The sequence below is a fragment of the Berkeleyomyces rouxiae genome (genome assembly GCF_048999995.1).
Source record: "Berkeleyomyces rouxiae strain 22BRR77 chromosome Unknown BrBRR77_ptg000009l, whole genome shotgun sequence".
Classification (NCBI taxonomy): Eukaryota; Fungi; Ascomycota; class Sordariomycetes; order Microascales; family Ceratocystidaceae; genus Berkeleyomyces; species Berkeleyomyces rouxiae.
The window spans coordinates 810-21,143 of NW_027396499.1; the positions used below are offsets into that span (position 1 = coordinate 810).

The following is a 20,334-nucleotide window of genomic DNA, read 5'->3' on the forward strand; positions in this document are numbered from 1 at the left end:
AGAATAGCAGTCAACTCAGAATAAGCTGCATCAACTGCAGAGTACCGAGTTACCTAATAGCGATGATCTATAGTGTGCAAGCCGGCCACACCCGAGTAGATAAACCGGAGTGACACCTCAAGGTTACACAGACCACCAAGTGGTATAACCGTATCATCATACGTCCTTGGAACATTAGCGTGACACAACGGAAGCGGGGTAAGGTGCCAGGCATAACCCTATGCAATGGCAATGGCAAGAATGGCTATTCATGACATTGTTCTCAATAAAACTTGTTCTACCTCTGCCTTCGTCGACTCCGGTTGCCTGTGTCTTGCCACCGTCTCTCCGCGCACCGCCACCCGCGCCCACGCTACTATCCTGCCCATCTGCCCTCGTCCAATTGCTCAAGTAGTTAATGACCAAAACCCACCCGTCATCGATCAAGTCGCCGTTTTTGACCTTGGTCTCGGAGGATTGGACGAGAAACTCTACGCTTACATCGTCCCTGGTCAGACTGAGGACCTCATCCTGGGTCAAGGCTGGATTGCCAAGCACGACGCTTCCCTCCGCCCTGCCCAGAACGAAGTCTTCATCCGCTTGCCCACTCCCCTTCGTCTTACCAACTGTACTGCCAATCCCGATGTCCTCCCTGTTACTGCCCACGCCGTCCGCGCCTTTCACCTCAGAGCCCGCCGTTCTCACAATGTCCGCATCTTCTCCGCCACTCTTCACGACATTGAGAAGGCCCTCAAGGCCAAAATTTACACCGACCCCCGCGCCAACTGTCCCGAGTGGCTCCTTCCTGTCATCGACGCTTTCGACAGGAAGAAAGCTTCCGAGCTCCCCCCGAACCGCCCTGGCATTGATACAGAGATCCGCCTTAAACCAGGCTTGTCCCCGCCCTCGTGCCCTCTGTACTCAATGAGCCGAGAAGAACTGCTGCTGCTCCGGAAAACTCTCTACGACTTGCTCGACGCTGGCTTTATCCGAGCCAGTAGTGCTGAGGGAGGTGCTCCTGTCATCTTCGTGAAGAAACCTGGTGGTGGTCTTCGTTTTTGCGTAGACTACCGTGCCCTGAACAGCGTCACAGAGAAGGATGGTTACCCGTTACCACTGATCAACGACACCCTCCGTGACATCGCTGCCGCCAAGTACGTCTCCAAGGTCGATGTAATCTCCGCGTTCCACCGTCTCCGCCTGAAAGAAGGTAGTGAAGCCTACACGGCCTTCCGCACCCATCTCGGAGCGTATGAATGGCTAGTCACCCCTTTCGGCCTCACTGGTGCTCCTGCTGCTTTCCAACGTTTTATCAATCATGTGCTCTCCCGCTGGCTCGGTATCTCCTGCTCTGCTTACCTCGACGATGTAGTGATCTACAGCTCTGACTCCCGCAAAGAACACCGTAACCTTGTCTGTCAGATCATCCGCGCTCTCGGAGATGCTGGCTTACAGCTTGACTGGGATAAAAGTGAATTTGAGTCCCCGTCCATCAAGTACCTTGGTTTCATCGTTGAACCCGGCTCCGGCATCCGTGCAGACCCAGACAAAGTCAAGGCTATCCAGGAATGGGAGGCTCCCACGTCTGTCCGCGGAGTCCGTAGTTTTCTTGGGTTTGCCAACTTCTACCGCTGTTTTGTCCCCGAATACTCCACCGTCGCTGCTCCCCTGACTCTGCTGACCAAGAAGGATCAACCCTTCAAGTGGGAAGACGAACAACTCCGTTCGTTTGAAGCTTTGAAGAAGGCCCTTGTCTCTGCCCCGCTCCTTGCCACCTTTGACCCTGACCTCCCCACCATCGTTGAAGCCGATGCTTCCGGCTGGGCCCTGGGAGGTTCCCTCAGACAGCAAGGTGCTGATTCTCTTTGGCGTCCTGTTGCTTACTTCTCGCGAAAGCTCAGCCCAGCGGAAGTCAACTATCCTATCCACGATAAGGAAATGTTGGCCATCCACTCCTGCCTCCGCGCTTGGCGCTCCTACCTCGCTGGCATCCCGTTCGAAGTACACACCGACCACCAGAACCTTTTGTACTTCCAGAAGCAAAGAACCCTGTCAGAACGCCAACGCCGCTGGGCCCATGAATTGTCCGAGTTCGACTTTCGGTTAATTCATCGACCCGGCGTTACTCAAGTGACCTCCGATGCCCTTTCCCGCCGCGACCAAGACCTGCCCCAAGACCTCTCCGATGAACGCCTCCAGTCCCGTGTCCACCAAGTTCTGCGCCCTGACGGGCCCGACTTCGTCATTGCCGCCGCCGTTTGGGCTAAAGAGCCTGACAAAGACCCTGAAGGAACCCTGACCCTCGACCACGCTGCCCTAGATGCCCCTTTTGCTGACCCGGAACTCCAGACCCTCTGGCACTCGGCACTTACCCATAACGAACGTTATTGGCAAGCGCGACAAGCTGTCCAAGAACAAGCCCGCTCGTTCCCCAACGAGTGGGGCCTTCCTTGGCAGATCAGCGAGTGTACCCTCGACTCCGCCACCCGTCTCCTCTGGCGTGACCGCCTGTGGATCCCGTACTACGAGCCCCTCCGCACTCGTATCATCCAGCAAGTCCACGACTCCACGCTCACCGGTCACCCTGGAGGATCAGCAACCCGTGATCTAGTCAGCCGCTCCTACGCTTGGCCTGGCCTCTCTGACGATGTCCGCCGCTTCGTTGGTAATTGCGACACTTGCGGTAAAAGCAAGATTTGGCGCGACCAGAAGCGTGGCCTCCTGAAGCCCCTGCCCGTCCCGGACCGTGCCTGGCAAGAACTCGCCATGGATTTCATCGTCGGTCTCCCTGAGTCCGAAGGCTGCACTACTATCTTAGGTATTACAGACCGGCTGTCAAAGAGTAAAATCTTGATACCGCTGAAATCGTATACTGCCTCTGACGTAGCCAGAGCCTTCATCACACACGTCTTTGCCCACCATGGTCTACCCCGCGCCATCACGTCCGACCGAGGTCCCCAGTTCACCGGTTTATTCTGGACAGAAGTCTGTCGCCAGCTCTCCATCACCCGCCGCCTCTCCACTGCGTTCCATCCCGAGACCGACGGCGCCCAAGAGCGCTCCAACCAGGAGATCGAGACCTACCTCCGTGCCTTCACTGTTTTCCTGCAAGACGACTGGGCTGCACTTCTCCCCCAAGCCCAGGTCGCCCTGAACAATCGCACCGCTACTGCCACTGGCCTTTCCCCTTTTTTCTTCACCCATGGTATTACGGATAGGGCCCAAGGAAACCATTAGGGTTCTAGAAAGCCAACGACTCAGGACAATGATAGGTTCCAGAGGTGGACAGTCAGGCCTGCGCGGATATACGGCCGGGAGGAGAGGATAGAACTCTCTAGGTCGTATGGTCGGTTTGAGGTAAAGAGGCACACTCAACTAATTGATCTTATAACACACGGAAGGGAATAAACAATCACAGGAACACTGAGGTAACGAAGACGACAGAAGGTACTGATGCAATGAAGGCTATCAAGAAACAAGTGATAATTAAAGATATAGTACTAAAGAAGAAGGTACTATCGAAGAAGTGATACTATAAACTAGTATACAAAGAAGAATGGCAAAAGGGGTGTATGTGATTGTTAAGCTTGGGGAGCAAGAGTTAACCTGATCACACAGGGCAGAAGGCAACGCTATTTAAGGCGTTGCAGATTCTGACAACAGAGATCTTCCCAAGCTAGAACCAAATCACAGATAACCGAAAGTGGGGACTGTAACGATCTATGGATCGAGGTAGGCTCAGGCTCCGCCCTCACCGCCGTTTACACCGCCGTCCACACCGCCTTGCATACCGCCGTTACTCACCGCCTGCCAAACCCGTGTGCACACCGCCGTTGTCAAGGGTACGCGTCATGCCTCTACCGCGTGTATATAGATAGTGTTGTTTCCGCCCGTTTTCTTGTACATTAGTCTTTTCTCTTTATCTGTTTCTTAATTTATTTCTGCTGTTCTAAAAGCGTTCTCCTTTAGACCGTAAAGCCTTACAATAGAAACAGATCTTTCTTCGTCCTCTCGACCCCGTTCCCTGTCCTCGTTCCTCGACCTCGTTTCTTGTCCTCGTCCCTCGACTACGTTCCTTGAACCAGACCCTGTTCCCACCTTGTCCCCTCGTCCAACGCCAATTACCTCCGTTCCCAACGTTCCTGTGACCGTCACATGTCCTACCGCGTCCCCCCTCAAGACCCTGATTCTGACTCTGACGCTGCTTCTCAAAACTCTGTCTTCTTTGACCCCGCCTCGCCTCCCGCAACAATGTCCAACCCCACTGTCCCCGGCCCGAGCAACGCAGGCCCCTCCATGCAAGACTTGTTCCAAGCCCTCCAGACCATGCGTGAGGAAAATGAACGTGCGCAGCAACAACTGCGCGCAGACAACGAACGCGCACAGCTACAACTGCGCGAAGAGTTCTCCCGCGCGCAACAACAGCGGGACCAGGAGATCGCCAATCTCCAGGCCTTTGCCCGCGCTGCCACTGCCTCCCCTGCTCCCCCCGTTCTTGCTACTCCGTCCGTCCCCGTTGCCACAGCTGACGCCTTTGTCAAACGCCCCAAGCCCAAGATTCCCGACATTCCCCTGTTCAGCGGCAAGAGAGCCGAGTACCGCGTTTGGGCCATGTACGCCCGCCAAAAGATCGCGCGTGACGGTCCCTCCATCGGTGACGATGGGGATCAGTACACATATCTTTTTGCCCGTATGTCCACCGAAGCCCAGAACCTTGTTGCTGTTTACTTTGCCCGTGGCCTTGAGATGGGCTACACCGCTGCCACTTTCCTCGCATACCTGGACAGAATGTTCATCGACCCGTATGCTGCCGAGCGCGCCTCCACGCAACTCCAGAACCTCCGCCAGCGGGATAACGAGCCGTTCGCTCTTTTCCTGCCCAAGTTCGAGAAGTTGCTCGGCGAAGCTGGTACTGACTCCGACCGTGCCAGCATCTCTATCCTGCGCACCGCCCTCTGTCCAGAACTGCGTCGGGCCATGGCGAACCCGAGGACGGATTACACCTACGAGGATTACAAGTCCGAGTTGTTTACCGTCTCTTCCAAGCTGGAGGAATGCAACGTCCTCGAGCGTTCTTCCAGCAGGATAACCCCGTCCTTCCCTGCCAACCCTGCACCTGTCCGCCACCCCGACGCCATGGACTGGACCCCCACCATCACCACCACGGCCCTGAAGCCATTGACCGACGAGGAGCGCGAGCGCCTTCGCCGCAACCGCGCCTGCTTCCGCTGCCGGCAGACTGGCCATCTGCGCCAGAACTGCCCGCTAAACTTTGCTCCTACTACCACTGTCCCTGTCCGCTCCGCCAACCTTTACCAGCCTGCTATGCCGACCCCGGCTCTGCCTCTGCCTCTGCCCGCGCCTGCGCCCACGCCCGTGCCCCGCGACATGTCGGGAAATGGAGAGCTCTAGGCGAACGTCGCCGTCTAGAGCCCCAAGGAGAGAAGATCGCTCGGGAGGAAATGGGGGCTAGGGGTACTTATATAGATGTTGTTCTAAATAAAACTTGTTCTACCTCTGCCTTCGTCGACTCCGGTTGCCTGTGTCTTGCCACTGTCTCTCCGCGCACCGCTACCCGCGCCCACGCTGCCATCCTGCCCATCTGCCCTCGTCCAATTGCTCAAGTAGTTGATGACCGAAATCCACCCGTCATAGACCAAGTTGCTGTCTTCGATCTTGGTCTCGGAGGATTGGACGAGAAACTCTACGCCTACATCGTCCCCGGTCAGTCTGAAGACCTTATCCTCGGTCAAGGATGGATTGCCAAACACGATGCTTCCCTTCGCCCCGCGCAAAACGAAGTATTCATCCGCCTGCCCACGCCTCTTCGCCTGACTACAACCACCGCTGACCCCAACGTTCTCCCCGTCTCCGCCCGCGCCATCCGTGCCTTCCAGTTGAGAGCCCGACGCTCTCCCAATGTCCGCATTTTCTCCGCCACGCTCCATGACATTGAGAAAGCTCTCAAAGCCAAGATCTACACCGACCCCCGTGCCAACTGTCCCGAGTGGCTTCTTCCCGTCATCGACGCCTTCGATAGGAAGAAAGCTTCTGAGCTTCCCCCGAACCGCCCTGGAATTGATACAGAGATCCGCCTTAAACCAGGCTTGTCCCCGCCCTCGTGTCCTCTGTACTCAATGAGCCGAGAAGAACTGCTGCTCCTCCGGAAAACCCTCTACGACCTGCTGGACGCTGGCTTTATCCGAGCTAGTAGTGCTGAAGGCGGTGCCCCCGTCATCTTCGTGAAGAAACCTGGTGGTGGTCTTCGTTTTTGCGTAGACTACCGTGCCCTGAACAGCGTCACGGAGAAGGATGGTTACCCGTTACCACTGATCAACGACACCCTCCGTGATATTGCTGCTGCCAAGTACGTTTCCAAAGTTGACGTCATCTCTGCTTTCCATCGCCTCCGTCTTAAAGAAGGCAGTGAAGCCTACACGGCCTTCCGCACCCACCTCGGCGCGTATGAATGGCTGGTCACCCCTTTCGGTCTCACTGGTGCTCCTGCTGCGTTCCAACGTTTCATCAACCATGTTCTCTCCCGCTGGCTTGGAATATCCTGCTCCGCTTACCTCGATGATGTAGTGATTTACAGCTCTGACTCCCACGAACACCACCGTGACCTTGTCCGTCAGATCATCCGCGCTCTTGGAGATGCTGGCCTGCAACTTGATTGGGACAAAAGTGAATTCGAATCCCCGTCCATCAAGTACCTCGGCTTCATTGTTGAACCCGGCTCCGGCATCCGTGCAGACCCAGACAAAGTCAAAGCCATCCAGGAATGGGAGGCTCCCACGTCTGTCCGCGGAGTCCGTAGTTTTCTTGGGTTTGCCAACTTCTACCGCTGTTTTGTCCCCGAATACTCCACCGTCGCTGCTCCCCTGACTCTGCTGACCAAGAAGGACCAACCCTTCAAGTGGGAAGACGAACAACTCCGTTCGTTTGAAGCTTTGAAGAAGGCCCTTGTCTCTGCCCCGCTCCTTGCCACCTTTGACCCTGACCTCCCCACCATCGTTGAAGCCGATGCTTCCGGCTGGGCCCTGGGAGGTTCCCTCAGACAGCAAGGTGCTGATTCTCTTTGGCGTCCTGTTGCTTACTTCTCGCGAAAGCTCAGCCCAGCGGAAGTCAACTACCCTATCCACGATAAGGAAATGTTGGCCATCCACTCCTGCCTCCGCGCTTGGCGCTCCTACCTCGCTGGCATCCCGTTCGAAGTACACACCGACCACCAGAACCTTTTGTACTTCCAGAAGCAAAGAACCCTGTCAGAACGCCAACGCCGCTGGGCCCATGAATTGTCCGAGTTCGACTTTCGGTTAATTCATCGACCCGGCGTTACTCAAGTGACCTCCGATGCCCTTTCCCGCCGCGACCAAGACCTGCCCCAAGACCTCTCCGATGAACGCCTCCAGTCCCGTGTCCACCAAGTTCTGCGCCCTGACGGGCCCGACTTCGTCATTGCCGCCGCCGTTTGGGCTAAAGAGCCTGACAAAGACCCTGAAGGAACCCTGACCCTCGACCACGCTGCCCTAGATGCCCCTTTTGCTGACCCGGAACTCCAGACCCTCTGGCACTCGGCACTTACCCGTAACGAACGTTATTGGCAAGCGCGACAAGCTGTCCAAGAACAAGCCCGCTCGTTCCCCAACGAGTGGGGCCTTCCTTGGCAGATCAGCGAGTGTACCCTCGACTCCGCCACCCGTCTCCTCTGGCGTGACCGCCTGTGGATCCCGTACTACGAGCCCCTCCGCACTCGTATCATCCAGCAAGTCCATGACTCCACGCTTACCGGTCACCCTGGAGGATCAGCAACCCGTGATCTAGTCAGCCGCTCCTACGCTTGGCCTGGCCTCTCTGACGATGTCCGCCGCTTCGTTGGTAATTGCGACACTTGCGGTAAAAGCAAGATTTGGCGCGACCAGAAGCGTGGCCTCCTGAAGCCCCTGCCCGTCCCGGACCGTGCCTGGCAAGAACTCGCCATGGATTTCATCGTCGGTCTCCCTGAGTCCGAAGGCTGCACTACAATTTTGGGAATCACCGATCGGCTGTCGAAGAGTAAAATCTTGATACCGATGCAATCTTACACTGCCCCAGATGTTGCCAGAGCCTTTATAACCCATGTCTTTGCTCACCACGGCCTACCTCGCGCCATCACTTCCGACCGAGGCCCTCAGTTCACCGGTTTATTCTGGACAGAAGTCTGTCGCCAACTCTCCATCACCCGCCGCCTCTCCACCGCGTTTCACCCCGAGACCGACGGCGCCCAAGAGCGTTCCAACCAAGAGATCGAGACTTACCTTCGTGCCTTCACCGCTTTCCTGCAAGACGACTGGGCTGCACTTCTCCCCCAAGCCCAGGTCGCCCTGAACAATCGCACCGCTACTGCCACTGGCCTTTCCCCGTTTTTCTTTACCCACGGTTACAACATTGACCCCCTCGACTTGACTACCGACCACGAACCAGGCTCCACCGTCTCCCCCGCCACTGCCGGCCACAACTGGCTCGCCAAGCACCGCGACGCAACCGCGTTCGCCCAAGCCTCCATGGCTGTCGCCCTCGAAACACAGGAACGACATGCCAACCGGGGACGCCAGGCAGCGGAAGCTTTCAAAGTCGGCGACCGAGTCTACCTGCGTCTGCGCAACGTGCGCACCATCCGCCCCTCCAAGACACTCGACTGGCTTGCCTTGCCGTACCGCGTGATCCAAATCGTTGGCACACACGCCGTAAAACTCGACACGCCCACCGGTATCCACCCCGTCTTCCACGTGAGTCTTGTCCGCCGCGCCCGTGATGACCCTCTGCCTTCCCAAGTCCTAGCCAACCCGGAACCACCTGCAATCGCGCCCGAAGAAGCCTCCGGCGATTTAGTGGCTGGCGAGTATCTTGTCGACGAGATCCTACGACACAAGGTCGTCGACAAACGTCACAAAGTGCTCGTCCAGTGGACTGGATGGGCAGAGCCAACGTGGGAACCCTTGTCACACGTCAAAGACACAGCAGCCCTTGAGAGATACGAGCAGACCCACGAGTGCCCCTGGAAGTTGCCAGTAGTCCCCCGGAGGAGAGGGAGGAGGAGGCGATTGTAACGATCTATGGATCGAGGTAGGCTCAGGCTCCGCCCTCACCGCCGTTTACACCGCCGTCCACACCGCCTTGCATACCGCCGTTACTCACCGCCTGCCAAACCCGTGTGCACACCGCCGTTGTCAAGGGTACGCGTCATGCCTCTACCGCGTGTATATAGATAGTGTTGTTTCCGCCCGTTTTCTTGTACATTAGTCTTTTCTCTTTATCTGTTTCTTAATTTATTTCTGCTGTTCTAAAAGCGTTCTCCTTTAGACCGTAAAGCCTTACAGGGACATACGTAACTCAACGTTACCAGACGCTACTATCAAACCGGATGTTAGTTCACGAGATAAACCAACACGGCAGCAGCAGAACTGAAAATCCCTCAAGACACCCAGGCAACGATATGTCGCGTTACAGCGATATCGGCCTAACAGGTGTGGGCCCCACGCTCAAACGCTGTTGACACAAAAGGAACGAGAATAGCAGTCAACTCAGAATAAGCTGCATCAACTGCAGAGTACCGAGTTACCTAATAGCGATGATCTATAGTGTGCAAGCCGGCCACACCCGAGTAGATAAACCGGAGTGACACCTCAAGGTTACACAGACCACCAAGTGGTATAACCGTATCATCATACGTCCTTGGAACATTAGCGTGACACAACGGAAGCGGGGTAAGGTGCCAGGCATAACCCTATGCAATGGCAATGGCAAGAATGGCTATTCATGACAGTATGCTCCTTTTAAATGACTGATTTCCACAGCAGTACTAAGATCGCCACATCCTAGACTAGAATCAAGTCGGAGAATTCGCAAAAGGAAGCCGGGCATCTAGGGACACGGAAGTCCACCGGGCTTTGCAGAATCGGAACAGAAGGAATAAGCCAACCATACGGGTCTAGACACAGCATGACTCCGCAGGCAAGAATTGTAGATCTCGATGCACCAACAACATCGTGACGTATAGGGGATCAACGGAATCCCTAGCATGAAAGCTTGTACATCTGATCAACATAAAACAAGGCCTTGAAGTGCAACGACAACTTCGTAAGGGCCTCGTGTCCACAGACAAGAGGAAGGTAAAAAAGAATGGGAATAACGAAAGGCAACCTCATCAACCGAGGGGCAGCACCAAGGATCTTAAGTGGGAATAAGTTGAGAACGCAGCTCAGTACCCGCAAAGGCAAAGGTTTTTCAACCTTGTTGTCCTCCCTAGTTATGGCATTGGTCATAGAAGTAAGAGCCAGGCCTGTAGGTTATAACAAACAACAATCGCTCAGTTCCATAGCCCATAAATCTGTTGCCTGCAAGATGCAGAAGGTCCCCTGAGAACTACCAAGTTCTGGTAACAAGTGTACACCAGAGTGGCTACTCAGTTGGCACAATCATCAATCGCCGCGACATAATCGCCTCCACAATAGCTAAGAACCCCCTGGGACATGGTTCGATGGATGTAAACGAACACGATTCCGGTTGTGGGAGAATAGACTAACATGTGTAATGGGGACTCATCATCGATCGGGTAATTGGTATATGACAACAGACAGCATGGAAACAAAGACGTGCAGGATCCGTAAAGAGTATTGGTGAAAGGGGAAAACAAGAAATTGGTAATGTCAGCTTGTCAAACTTGGCAGTATTTCAGCACAAGATACAAGACTGGCCTGCACCACCATAGGCAGGACTTCGAAGAGGGACATCGTGTTTCTTTTAACGAGAAGAAAAACAACAAGATATTGTCCAAAAGAGAGAGGCAGAGAGTAGGCCCAAGTGAAGACACAAAGAGGTCGCAGAAAGGAGACATAGAGTAGTCGCAAGTAGACGTAACAGAGTCGAAGAAAGTAACAGGCAAGAGAGCTGTCCAAAGTAGAGGACACAGAACATGTCACAAGAAGTAGACGTATAGTGGTCGTAAGTAGACACAACAACAGCCGAAAGAAAATAGTCCGAACAGTGGCCTAACGCATTAGACACAACTGTGGCACGAAGACTAGACATAACTGTCAAGAAGTGGGACAGAAGCGAGCTGTTAACAAAGCGAGTAGACAGCAACTGTCAATACCCAGACAGACACGGGCTGTCAGCAAAGCGAGTAGATATAAACTATCAATACCCGGACAGACACGAGCTGTCGGCAATTATAACCCAGCAGGGGTCAAACGCAAGCACCATAGTGGTCAAAGAAGAGACACAAAAAAAGCAGTCGCCGATGGACACACGGTGTCACAAGGAAGAGGCATTAAGAGGTGTCAACCCAAAGAACAGACACGAGCTGTTCGTAGAACCAACGAGCTCAGCAAAGAACAGACACTAGCTGCTGATATCATATAAATAGACCCAACAGGAGTCAAAACAATTAGGCAAGACAAAGGCCAAGAAATACAGACACAGAGGTCTAAAAACAGACATAAACTGTCCAAGAAATCCCACAAGAACTCAATAACATGCTTTGGCACAATGGCAGGTGTGTGAGTAAACTCAACAACAACACTTTATACACTCAGGTACCATGTTGTAACTCAAAGTAATCTGGGAGTTGGCAACATCATTGCTGCAAGCCAAAAGGTGCATAGCTGGTAGACATGGCTTTCTGGAAACCCCCGTTCAGATGTGGCAAGTTGTAACGACTGGTTGATGCGGGACCAAATGAACAGCTTATAAAATAAGGTAGTTGACCGCCCGTAAATCAACAGAAGATCGTACACTGCCTGGTTCCCGAGGACAAAGAATCGGAGAAGCCAACACTGAAGAAGTAGGGGCAATGAAGCCACGTGTGAGCATGCCATCCAGGTTTTGCTTGACAAGTTGCAAATTTAGATGTGCATCATCAGACGGAAGAGTATTGATATGTTCGGCAGTCGAGACAAGATTAACAGCATGACCTGCGTCTTGACAAGAGGTGGTTGAAGGTACACCATCCCGCAAGAACACCGGACGCAAATCATAATAACTGTCCGAACTGCATTCGGGATATCGCTTGTGCACTTGTTCTAGCCGTAGGTCATCCTGATCAACAGGATCGAGAACCTGCTCAGCGGTAGTGCGGTGAGCCCGCCGGTTCTCATTGCTTGCAGTGGAACGCAAAGCTTGAGACGACATTAGCCTAGAGGAACAAAGTGCTTCAACGAAATTAAAGGAGCTGGGACAGAGACAGTGCCATCAACTGACTGTCCACAGAAGAAGAGAAGTAGATTGAGAAATGGAATCAACTAAGAACCAGAAAGAGCCGAGTTATGACTAGCGGACGAAGAAGGTTGTGTAACAACAGCAGCGCTAGTATGATCATAGGAAGACGGGATATCGGCCGTAGTCGAGAGCCGGAACGAAAAGAAGAATAAGGTGTGCTAAAGAATAACAAAGAGTTGGAAGAATGTGTGAGTCTTTAAATGAAGCTTAACAAAATATTACGGATAGGGCCCAAGGAAACCATTAGGGTTCTAGAAAGCCAACGACTCAGGACAATGATAGGTTCCAGAGGTGGACAGTCAGGCCTGCGCGGATATACGGCCGGGAGGAGAGGATAGAACTCTCTAGGTCGTATGGTCGGTTTGAGGTAAAGAGGCACACTCAACTAATTGATCTTATAACACACGGAAGGGAATAAACAATCACAGGAACACTGAGGTAACGAAGACGACAGAAGGTACTGATGCAATGAAGGCTATCAAGAAACAAGTGATAATTAAAGATATAGTACTAAAGAAGAAGGTACTATCGAAGAAGTGATACTATAAACTAGTATACAAAGAAGAATGGCAAAAGGGGTGTATGTGATTGTTAAGCTTGGGGAGCAAGAGTTAACCTGATCACACAGGGCAGAAGGCAACGCTATTTAAGGCGTTGCAGATTCTGACAACAGAGATCTTCCCAAGCTAGAACCAAATCACAGATAACCGAAAGTGGGGACATACGTAACTCAACGTTACCAGACGCTACTATCAAACCGGATGTTAGTTCACGAGATAAACCAACACGGCAGCAGCAGAACTGAAAATCCCTCAAGACACCCAGGCAACGATATGTCGCGTTACAGCGATATCGGCCTAACAGGTGTGGGCCCCACGCTCAAACGCTGTTGACACAAAAGGAACGAGAATAGCAGTCAACTCAGAATAAGCTGCATCAACTGCAGAGTACCGAGTTACCTAATAGCGATGATCTATAGTGTGCAAGCCGGCCACACCCGAGTAGATAAACCGGAGTGACACCTCAAGGTTACACAGACCACCAAGTGGTATAACCGTATCATCATACGTCCTTGGAACATTAGCGTGACACAACGGAAGCGGGGTAAGGTGCCAGGCATAACCCTATGCAATGGCAATGGCAAGAATGGCTATTCATGACACATGGTTACAACATTGACCCCCTTGACATGACTACCGACCACGAACCAGGCTCCACCGTTTCCCCCGCCACTGCCGGCCACAACTGGCTCGCCAAGCACCGCGACGCAACCGCGTTCGCCCAGGCCTCCATGGCATTCGCCCTTGAAACACAGGAACGACATGCCAACCGGGGACGCCAGGCAGCGGAAGCTTTCAAAGTCGGCGACCGAGTCTACCTGCGTCTGCGCAACGTGCGCACCATCCGCCCCTCGAAGACACTCGACTGGCTTGCCTTGCCCTACCGCGTTATCCAAGTCGTCGGTACGCACGCTGTCAAACTAGACACGCCCACCGGTATCCACCCCGTCTTCCACGTGAGTCTTGTCCGCCGCGCCCGTGATGACCCTCTGCCTTCCCAAGTCTTAGCCAACCCGGAACCACCTGCAATCGCGCCCGAAGAAGCCTCCGGCGATTTAGTGGCTGGCGAGTACCTTGTCGACGAGATCCTACAACACAAGGTCGTCGACAAACGTCACAAAGTGCTCGTCCAGTGGACTGGATGGGCAGAGCCAACATGGGAACCCTTGTCACACGTCCTAGACACAGCAGCGCTCGAGAGATACGAGCAGACCCACGAGTGCCCCTGGAAGTTGCCAGCAGTCCCCCGGAGGAGAGGGAGGAGGAGGCGATTGTAACGATCTATGGATCGAGGTAGGCTCAGGCTCCGCCCTCACCGCCGTTTACACCGCCGTCCACACCGCCTTGCACACCGCCGTTACTCACCGCCTGCCAAACCCGTGTGCACACCGTCGTTGTCAAGGGTACGCGTCATACCTCTACCGCGCGTATATAGATAGTGTTGTTTCTGCCCGTTTTCTTGTACATTAGTCTTTTCTCTTTATCTGTTTCTTAATTTATTTCTGCTGTTCTAAAAGCGTTCTCCTTTAGACCGTAAAGCCTTACACTCGCAAACCCCGCTACTTGACAATCACCATCATTCTTCATTCTTCATTCATCATTTCCATCCAACCTATGCTTGTGTCAATCTTGCCCTGTCATTCATACCAACCACTACACTTGTCCACTTACTTGTCCAACTATTCCTACACCCACGAGTCCACCTATCTATTAAACCACTTGTCCACCTGGTTGTCGACCTATGTAATAAACTACTTGTCAACCTACGTCTAAACATAATTGTCGACCTGTCTGTCAACCTAATTGTCAACTTATCCTGCCACTTATCCACTTAATTATCCTGCCTTTTGTCAACTTGCTTCTCAACTTGCTTGTCCACCTTGTTCTCAACTTGCTTGTCCTGATACTTGATGACATACCTGTTACACACCTTGTCCGCCCATGTCCCACCATAAATCTCCCGTCAGTTGTTCACCTATTCCTGGTCCTCTTTGTCCATCCCCTTGTCCACACCATTGCCACATACTACACACAATCTTGCCCTATGCCACTGTACCCCATGTCCTACCCTGTTAATCTGAATCAACCGACCGCAGCCTTATCCTATGCTCAACACTGAACCTCACCATCACTTCCACTACCTGTAATCAGCCTTTGTTTTCCATATCTTCTGTCGCCTGTCAGTCTTGCCTTGCATCTCAAAACAAGAGAGTATATACTGTACCTACTGCCACTACAGTTGAACGTAAGTCCAGGTACCACAAATATACTCCACTGTACTGTTTGTCGTTACACCCTAACAAACTGCATCGTCACTTCTTCAAACCCGTTAGTTCGTATCTGTTATTTACTGCAGTAGTCTGTTAAACAAAACCCTCGCCTTAGTTCATTTTTGCCTCAGCCTGCCTGTCTGGAATCACACAATCTGCACTTTGTTTTGTTCTCTTGAATGTCTGCGTGTCTGTAACTTGATTCCCGGAAACACCGCCCCGACCATCACCAGATGTTTACCATCGTTGCACATCAGCTACTTGTATCTAGCGCAATCAAGTCAAATAATATCAGTAAGCTCAATGACGTTGGGCCATCCCTCGAGTTCACTTTGGTTTCTTTATTTAAATCTCCACGTGCTTGTCACTTGCCTTACGGGATCACTGCCTTGACTACTACCACACGTTGAACTTCACTGTACCTCAACGATTTATAGCCCGGGAAATTAGACTGCATTAATAGGCTGAGCACTTTCTAGCCATCCTCCGAGTATACTTTGATGTCTCACTTCAAATGTCCTCACGTTCGTAACTTGACTTCAATGATCACCACCCCGATGCCCACCACACGTTGAGCTTCACTGCATGCGGACCACTGATCTCCAGTGCAAGCAAATTATACAAATAAGCCCGTCAAGGCTAGGCTATCCTCTGGGTGTTTTTTCATTTCCTGCTTTCATCGTGTTCATGTCTGTGGCTTGACTGACGAGATCACTTCTCTTAACAGCAAGCATCCTGCGTTCGACCTTACTACACTTCAATTACTCATCGTCAACGTGGTTGGGGTATATCAATGAACTCACCAAAGTTTGTCCACTTTGCCAGTATGCTTGGCTTTCCCAGTTTAAATCGCCTGATTTCTTTAACTTGGTTATTAGAATCACAGGCCCGATCACCACCACACGTCCGACGTCACTGCACCTCAACCGCTTGTTCCCTGCAGAATCCAATTATACCAATAGCCAGATCTTGCTCGGACTATTCCCTAGGTCTGTTTTTATTTTCGTGGTGCAGTGTCGTCATGTCGTCAAATCAATTTCGGCGTCTCCACCCCGTGCATACCCCGGGTCATCCCACCACGTTCGCCTTCACAGCACATGAGTTACTTTTCGCCTCTACATTTCAATTATACTGATAGTTTTCTCTCATTCCGTTGATTTCCCGAGTCTAGTTTACTTTTCTTCTTGCAATGTCTCCGTCTTTCGAAATGGATTTTGGCATCACCACCACGTACACACCTCCGAACACCACCACACGTGTACCGTCACAGCTCAACTAACTCTTGTCCCCTCTGCAATCCAATTGGTTTTTCGTGTGTATTTCAGTTGGTTCATCCTCCGCGCCTGTTTTTATTTTCAACCTGCACACTCCCTGCTCCGCTAAACCAAACTTCGCATCTCAACGCCGCGCACACCTCCGAACATCACAACACGTTTACCGCCACAGCTCAACCGCCTCTTGTCCCCTCTGCAATTCAATTGTATTTCCGTCTGCACTTTAGTTTGTTCATTCTCGGAGCATAGACTTTCTTTCGTCGTGCATTCTCCCCGTCTTGTCAAGTCAATTTTCGTATCACCACCGCGTTCACTGCTTCGAACATCACGACACGTTTACCGTCACAGCACATCGAAAACTTGTCGCCTATGAAATCCAATTATACCGGCGTGTGTGTATCACTCAGTTCATGCTCTGTGCCCAAACTTTCTTTTGTGATTTCAATCCTGTGTTGTTCGCAACTTGACTTCCGCATCACCACCCCGCTCACTACCCCGATCACCACAACACGTCTGCCTTCACTGCATCCCAACCACTTGTCACCTGCACAATCAAATTACACCGATATGCTCCCCCAAACCAGCTCATTCTCCGAGTATACTTTGCCCTCTTGCCTTATCACTCGTCATGATTGTCACTTGCCTTGACCTCACATCCGCTGCTCAAAGGAGATATTCAATTCCGGCCACCACCCAACTCTCGCCTGTGACACTTCACCAGCACCAATCTCAATCTCCAGCCTATACTCAATGTCCCTTTTGTATCTTGCGTCACATCTTGCTCTGTCTCTGTAACTATATCTGCTCAAACTCGGTGTTGTGATCTACCAATTGTCTTGTGTGCACTCCCATTTGTGTGATGTTCATTATGTCAGCCTTGTTCTCTTAACCCTACCCAATATTCATCAATGTGCAATGGCTACCAACAAGCCAAGCAAAAAACGAAGTCAACCAGTCTTCTAACTTTTCAAACAACCACCACACCTGCACCACGTCGTTCCAAAAAAAAAAAATATGAATACTACAGCAACCAGTCCAGTGGTTTATCTTCACTTTTAAACATCTTTTGTTCATTTTAATGCAGTTCTCGTGAGTGCATCGAGCTGTGAAGACAGCCAATTGCCTCGATCACTTCCAATACGAGTATGCTATTCTCTGATTCAGCGGATCCCTGTTACTTCCCCACTGTTTCCTGAGTTGCACAGCAGCCTTGTTCGTCGAATTCTTTTTTCAAACAACTTGGATTTTTTCTTGACTGATCACCCCATCCCGAATACTTTGTCACATTTTGTCGCAGTTGAACTTTCTTTGAAATCTTCAAACAGCCACCACAACTGCAAATATACTTCAAAAAAATCATGGTCTGTAATAGTTTGTCTCTTCAAGCCTCAGCTTCACTCTAATTCTCTTGTTTTCTTTTTTAATGTAGATCTCACCAGTGCATCCCAGTGCAAAGACACTCAAAGGCTGCGACAACTTCCAGGGCTTATCCACTGAAGCACCCACTGTAGCCACTGGAAAGCACAGTGAAGTCAGTCACGTCCAAATGATTTCAGTTTTTTTTTTTTCCGTCATCGCAAAACTTTAGAACTCAGTTCAGAATTCATTTTTCAAAATGGCCCATGCAGTCAAAGGAATCTATACCTGATGTCGCTCAATGCTTAATTCTAAATATGGTCAAGTCAGGGCAACTTTGGCAATCCGCCAAGTGTCTCGTCGCAGGCTTTATCTCTGGTTGCCGCTCTTTTTAATTTCGCGTGCACTGTCTGAGACATCCATATCCTGGTCGCTTGATCCTCGCTCCTTTATTTTCTGAATTCGTCTGGGTCACAACCCTTTGGCCAATGCCAGAACGGTTTCGTCAACAATATTCTTTTGTCTTTCCGAACTCCAAGCTCAACGCAGGGGACTGGCTCATATTTTGTCGCAATTGTGCCGCCTCATCCTCTTTCAACAGCCACCACAGCCGCAACACGTTTAATGCCAGCGTGGGAGTCAGCCAGTAGCTAATGTAATGACCCATCTTCACTTTGCATGTCCTTTTGTATATTTTAGTTTAGCCCCTTTGAGTGCATCTAGCTGCAAAGACACACAGCCATTTTCACCACCTCCAGACCTGCTGTACTTGTTCCTGATTCGTCAGACCCTGTCACTTCTGACATGTGTCCCCACTTGTACAAATCGGTTTTTTTTGCCAATTCTTTTCTTGCCACACACTTTGCCAACCCAGAACGCAGCCGACGCAGCAAACTTTGTCACAATTGAATGTTGGCCAACCTGTTTAGAGAGCCACGACAGCTGCACCACAATGTCCAGGAAACCCAGAAATTTTGCAGTGTAGTACAGTGACTTATCTTCACTTTGCATCTACGGTTGTCCATTTTAACGTAGTTCCCATGAGTGCATCCAACTGCAAACACACTCAGTGCTTGTGAAAACACACCAGTTCAGCATGCCTCCCGCCTGGCAAGCCAATTTTCGTCTGGGCCCACTGGATCCAAAAAGCTTTGAAATCGTTTTGTCAGGAAAAAAGCGGGGCAGACATCCAATTCCGGCCAATCAGAGCGACTGGCTCGAGGAATTGTCCACAAGCCGTGACACACCAAACCAAGGCAGTGGCCAGGTAGACGATTTGGACAATTTCCCCATAATAAAAGGCTAAACCCTCTGTCCCCAAGACATGGAACCGGCCAAACAAAGCTTATATATAGCCTTTAGCTCTGTCACGATCACTATTCTTCCCCACGTTCAGGCAATAATTTGCTTCAGCATGATTCTCAAGATACCTACTCATCCAGAAAGAAATGGGAAAAGAAAAAAGTAAAGTTTATTAAAAATGGGAGGAACGAAGTGAAGGGTTAATGTGTCCAGCTTTAGCCACAGCTCATTTTCACAAAATAGATGGCCCAATGCGTTGGACTCAAGCAATACCAAAAAACTTCAGGTCATTGCTCACTTGCATAGGGATGCTGTGCGTGACGCCACTTGCAACAACACCTCTCACCTTCTCGCCATAAACAGTCGTCGTCCAACCCGAGATGGGCTGATTTGCAGTTACCTTTCCAGCGGCCATGTTATATCCAAAGATCCCAGTCCATTGCTTAAGCGCCTCTTGAAGATTTTGAGGGTTAATGGTATCGTCGGCATCACCATGGTACAGAGTAATAGAGGGACGCGGGCCTTGGTAACCAGGATCCATGGCTTTAGCGATTCCAGCCCACTCGGCAGCAGTATGGATCTCCTGTCCATTGGCACAGGTCGAGTTCCACCCTGCTACAGTTCCAGTATAGAAGCACCCAGCCGCTACTCCAGCGTAGGAAGTAGCTCCTGCAAAGATCTCGGGGTACGTAGCTGCAAGAACATTGGTCATCATGGCACCGGAGGAGATGCCAGTGACAAAAATGCGCCGAGGGTCGGCCGAAATGGTCTTGTCGTTGAGGACATGACGAACCATGTTTGCAATGCTGGTTGAGTCGCCGTTTCCGTCGTGGGTAAGTGTTGCAGGAGACGAAACATCCCAGCAGCCGCTAGCATTAGGAGTTTCGCCATATATGACAGTGAAGCCGTGGCTAGTCGCAGCAGTGGCCCAGGCCGTGTTCGAGTACATGGCGTTAGCTGTTCCGCCGCAGTAATGAAGGACAAGAACTACAGGAGCATTCTTCGGAAGGTTATCTGGCTTGAAGGTATACATCTGAAAAATGAGTTAGTTAACAAACTACACAAGGTTGGAGATGTTTTGACAACACGCACCTTCGCCCCGGTAGGGTTAGAGCCAAAGTTTGTGACCTGGGTGAGATCAGCAGCGTTGGCGGCAGAAACGAGAGCGCCAATGGCGGTTAGGAAAGCTGAGGTCTTCATTTTGATGTTGACGTTGTGGTATGTAATGAACAAAAGAGGGAATGCAACTCTAACCAGAGAGAACGAGTGATGGGATTAAATGAAGATATAGATCTCTAGCCAGAGAGAAGAAACGCCAGTGCAGTATGATGCGAT

General features: G+C 51.5%; 5 protein-coding genes across 5 annotated transcripts; 4 read left to right on the forward strand and 1 right to left on the reverse strand.

Annotated features, from left to right (window-relative positions):
* Window positions 1-225: 225 nt before the first annotated feature.
* Window positions 226-3,216, forward strand: BROUX77_006574 (uncharacterized protein; the record flags this gene model as incomplete). Its single annotated transcript, XM_073751573.1, has 1 exon — window positions 226-3,216. One exon carries the CDS (start codon window positions 226-228, stop codon window positions 3,214-3,216), a length of 2,991 nt encoding a protein of 996 aa, XP_073602721.1.
* A 918-nt stretch (window positions 3,217-4,134) lies between these two features.
* Window positions 4,135-5,391, forward strand: BROUX77_006575 (uncharacterized protein; the record flags this gene model as incomplete). The annotated part of the gene is made up of 1 exon (XM_073751574.1): window positions 4,135-5,391. The coding sequence occupies one exon, from the start codon at window positions 4,135-4,137 to the stop codon at window positions 5,389-5,391; it is 1,257 nt and encodes a 418-aa protein (XP_073602722.1).
* A 50-nt stretch (window positions 5,392-5,441) lies between these two features.
* BROUX77_006576 (uncharacterized protein) lies at window positions 5,442-9,068 on the forward strand (the record flags this gene model as incomplete). The annotated part of the gene is made up of 1 exon (XM_073751576.1): window positions 5,442-9,068. One exon carries the CDS (start codon window positions 5,442-5,444, stop codon window positions 9,066-9,068), a length of 3,627 nt encoding a protein of 1,208 aa, XP_073602723.1.
* A 4,358-nt stretch (window positions 9,069-13,426) lies between these two features.
* Window positions 13,427-14,074, forward strand: BROUX77_006577 (uncharacterized protein; the record flags this gene model as incomplete). The annotated part of the gene is made up of 1 exon (XM_073751577.1): window positions 13,427-14,074. One exon carries the CDS (start codon window positions 13,427-13,429, stop codon window positions 14,072-14,074), a length of 648 nt encoding a protein of 215 aa, XP_073602724.1.
* A 5,187-nt stretch (window positions 14,075-19,261) lies between these two features.
* Window positions 19,262-20,199, reverse strand: BROUX77_006578 (uncharacterized protein; the record flags this gene model as incomplete). The annotated part of the gene is made up of 2 exons (XM_073751578.1): window positions 19,262-20,032; window positions 20,092-20,199. The coding sequence occupies 2 exons, from the start codon at window positions 20,197-20,199 to the stop codon at window positions 19,262-19,264; spliced, it is 879 nt and encodes a 292-aa protein (XP_073602725.1).
* Between the last annotated feature and the right edge of the window lie 135 nt (window positions 20,200-20,334).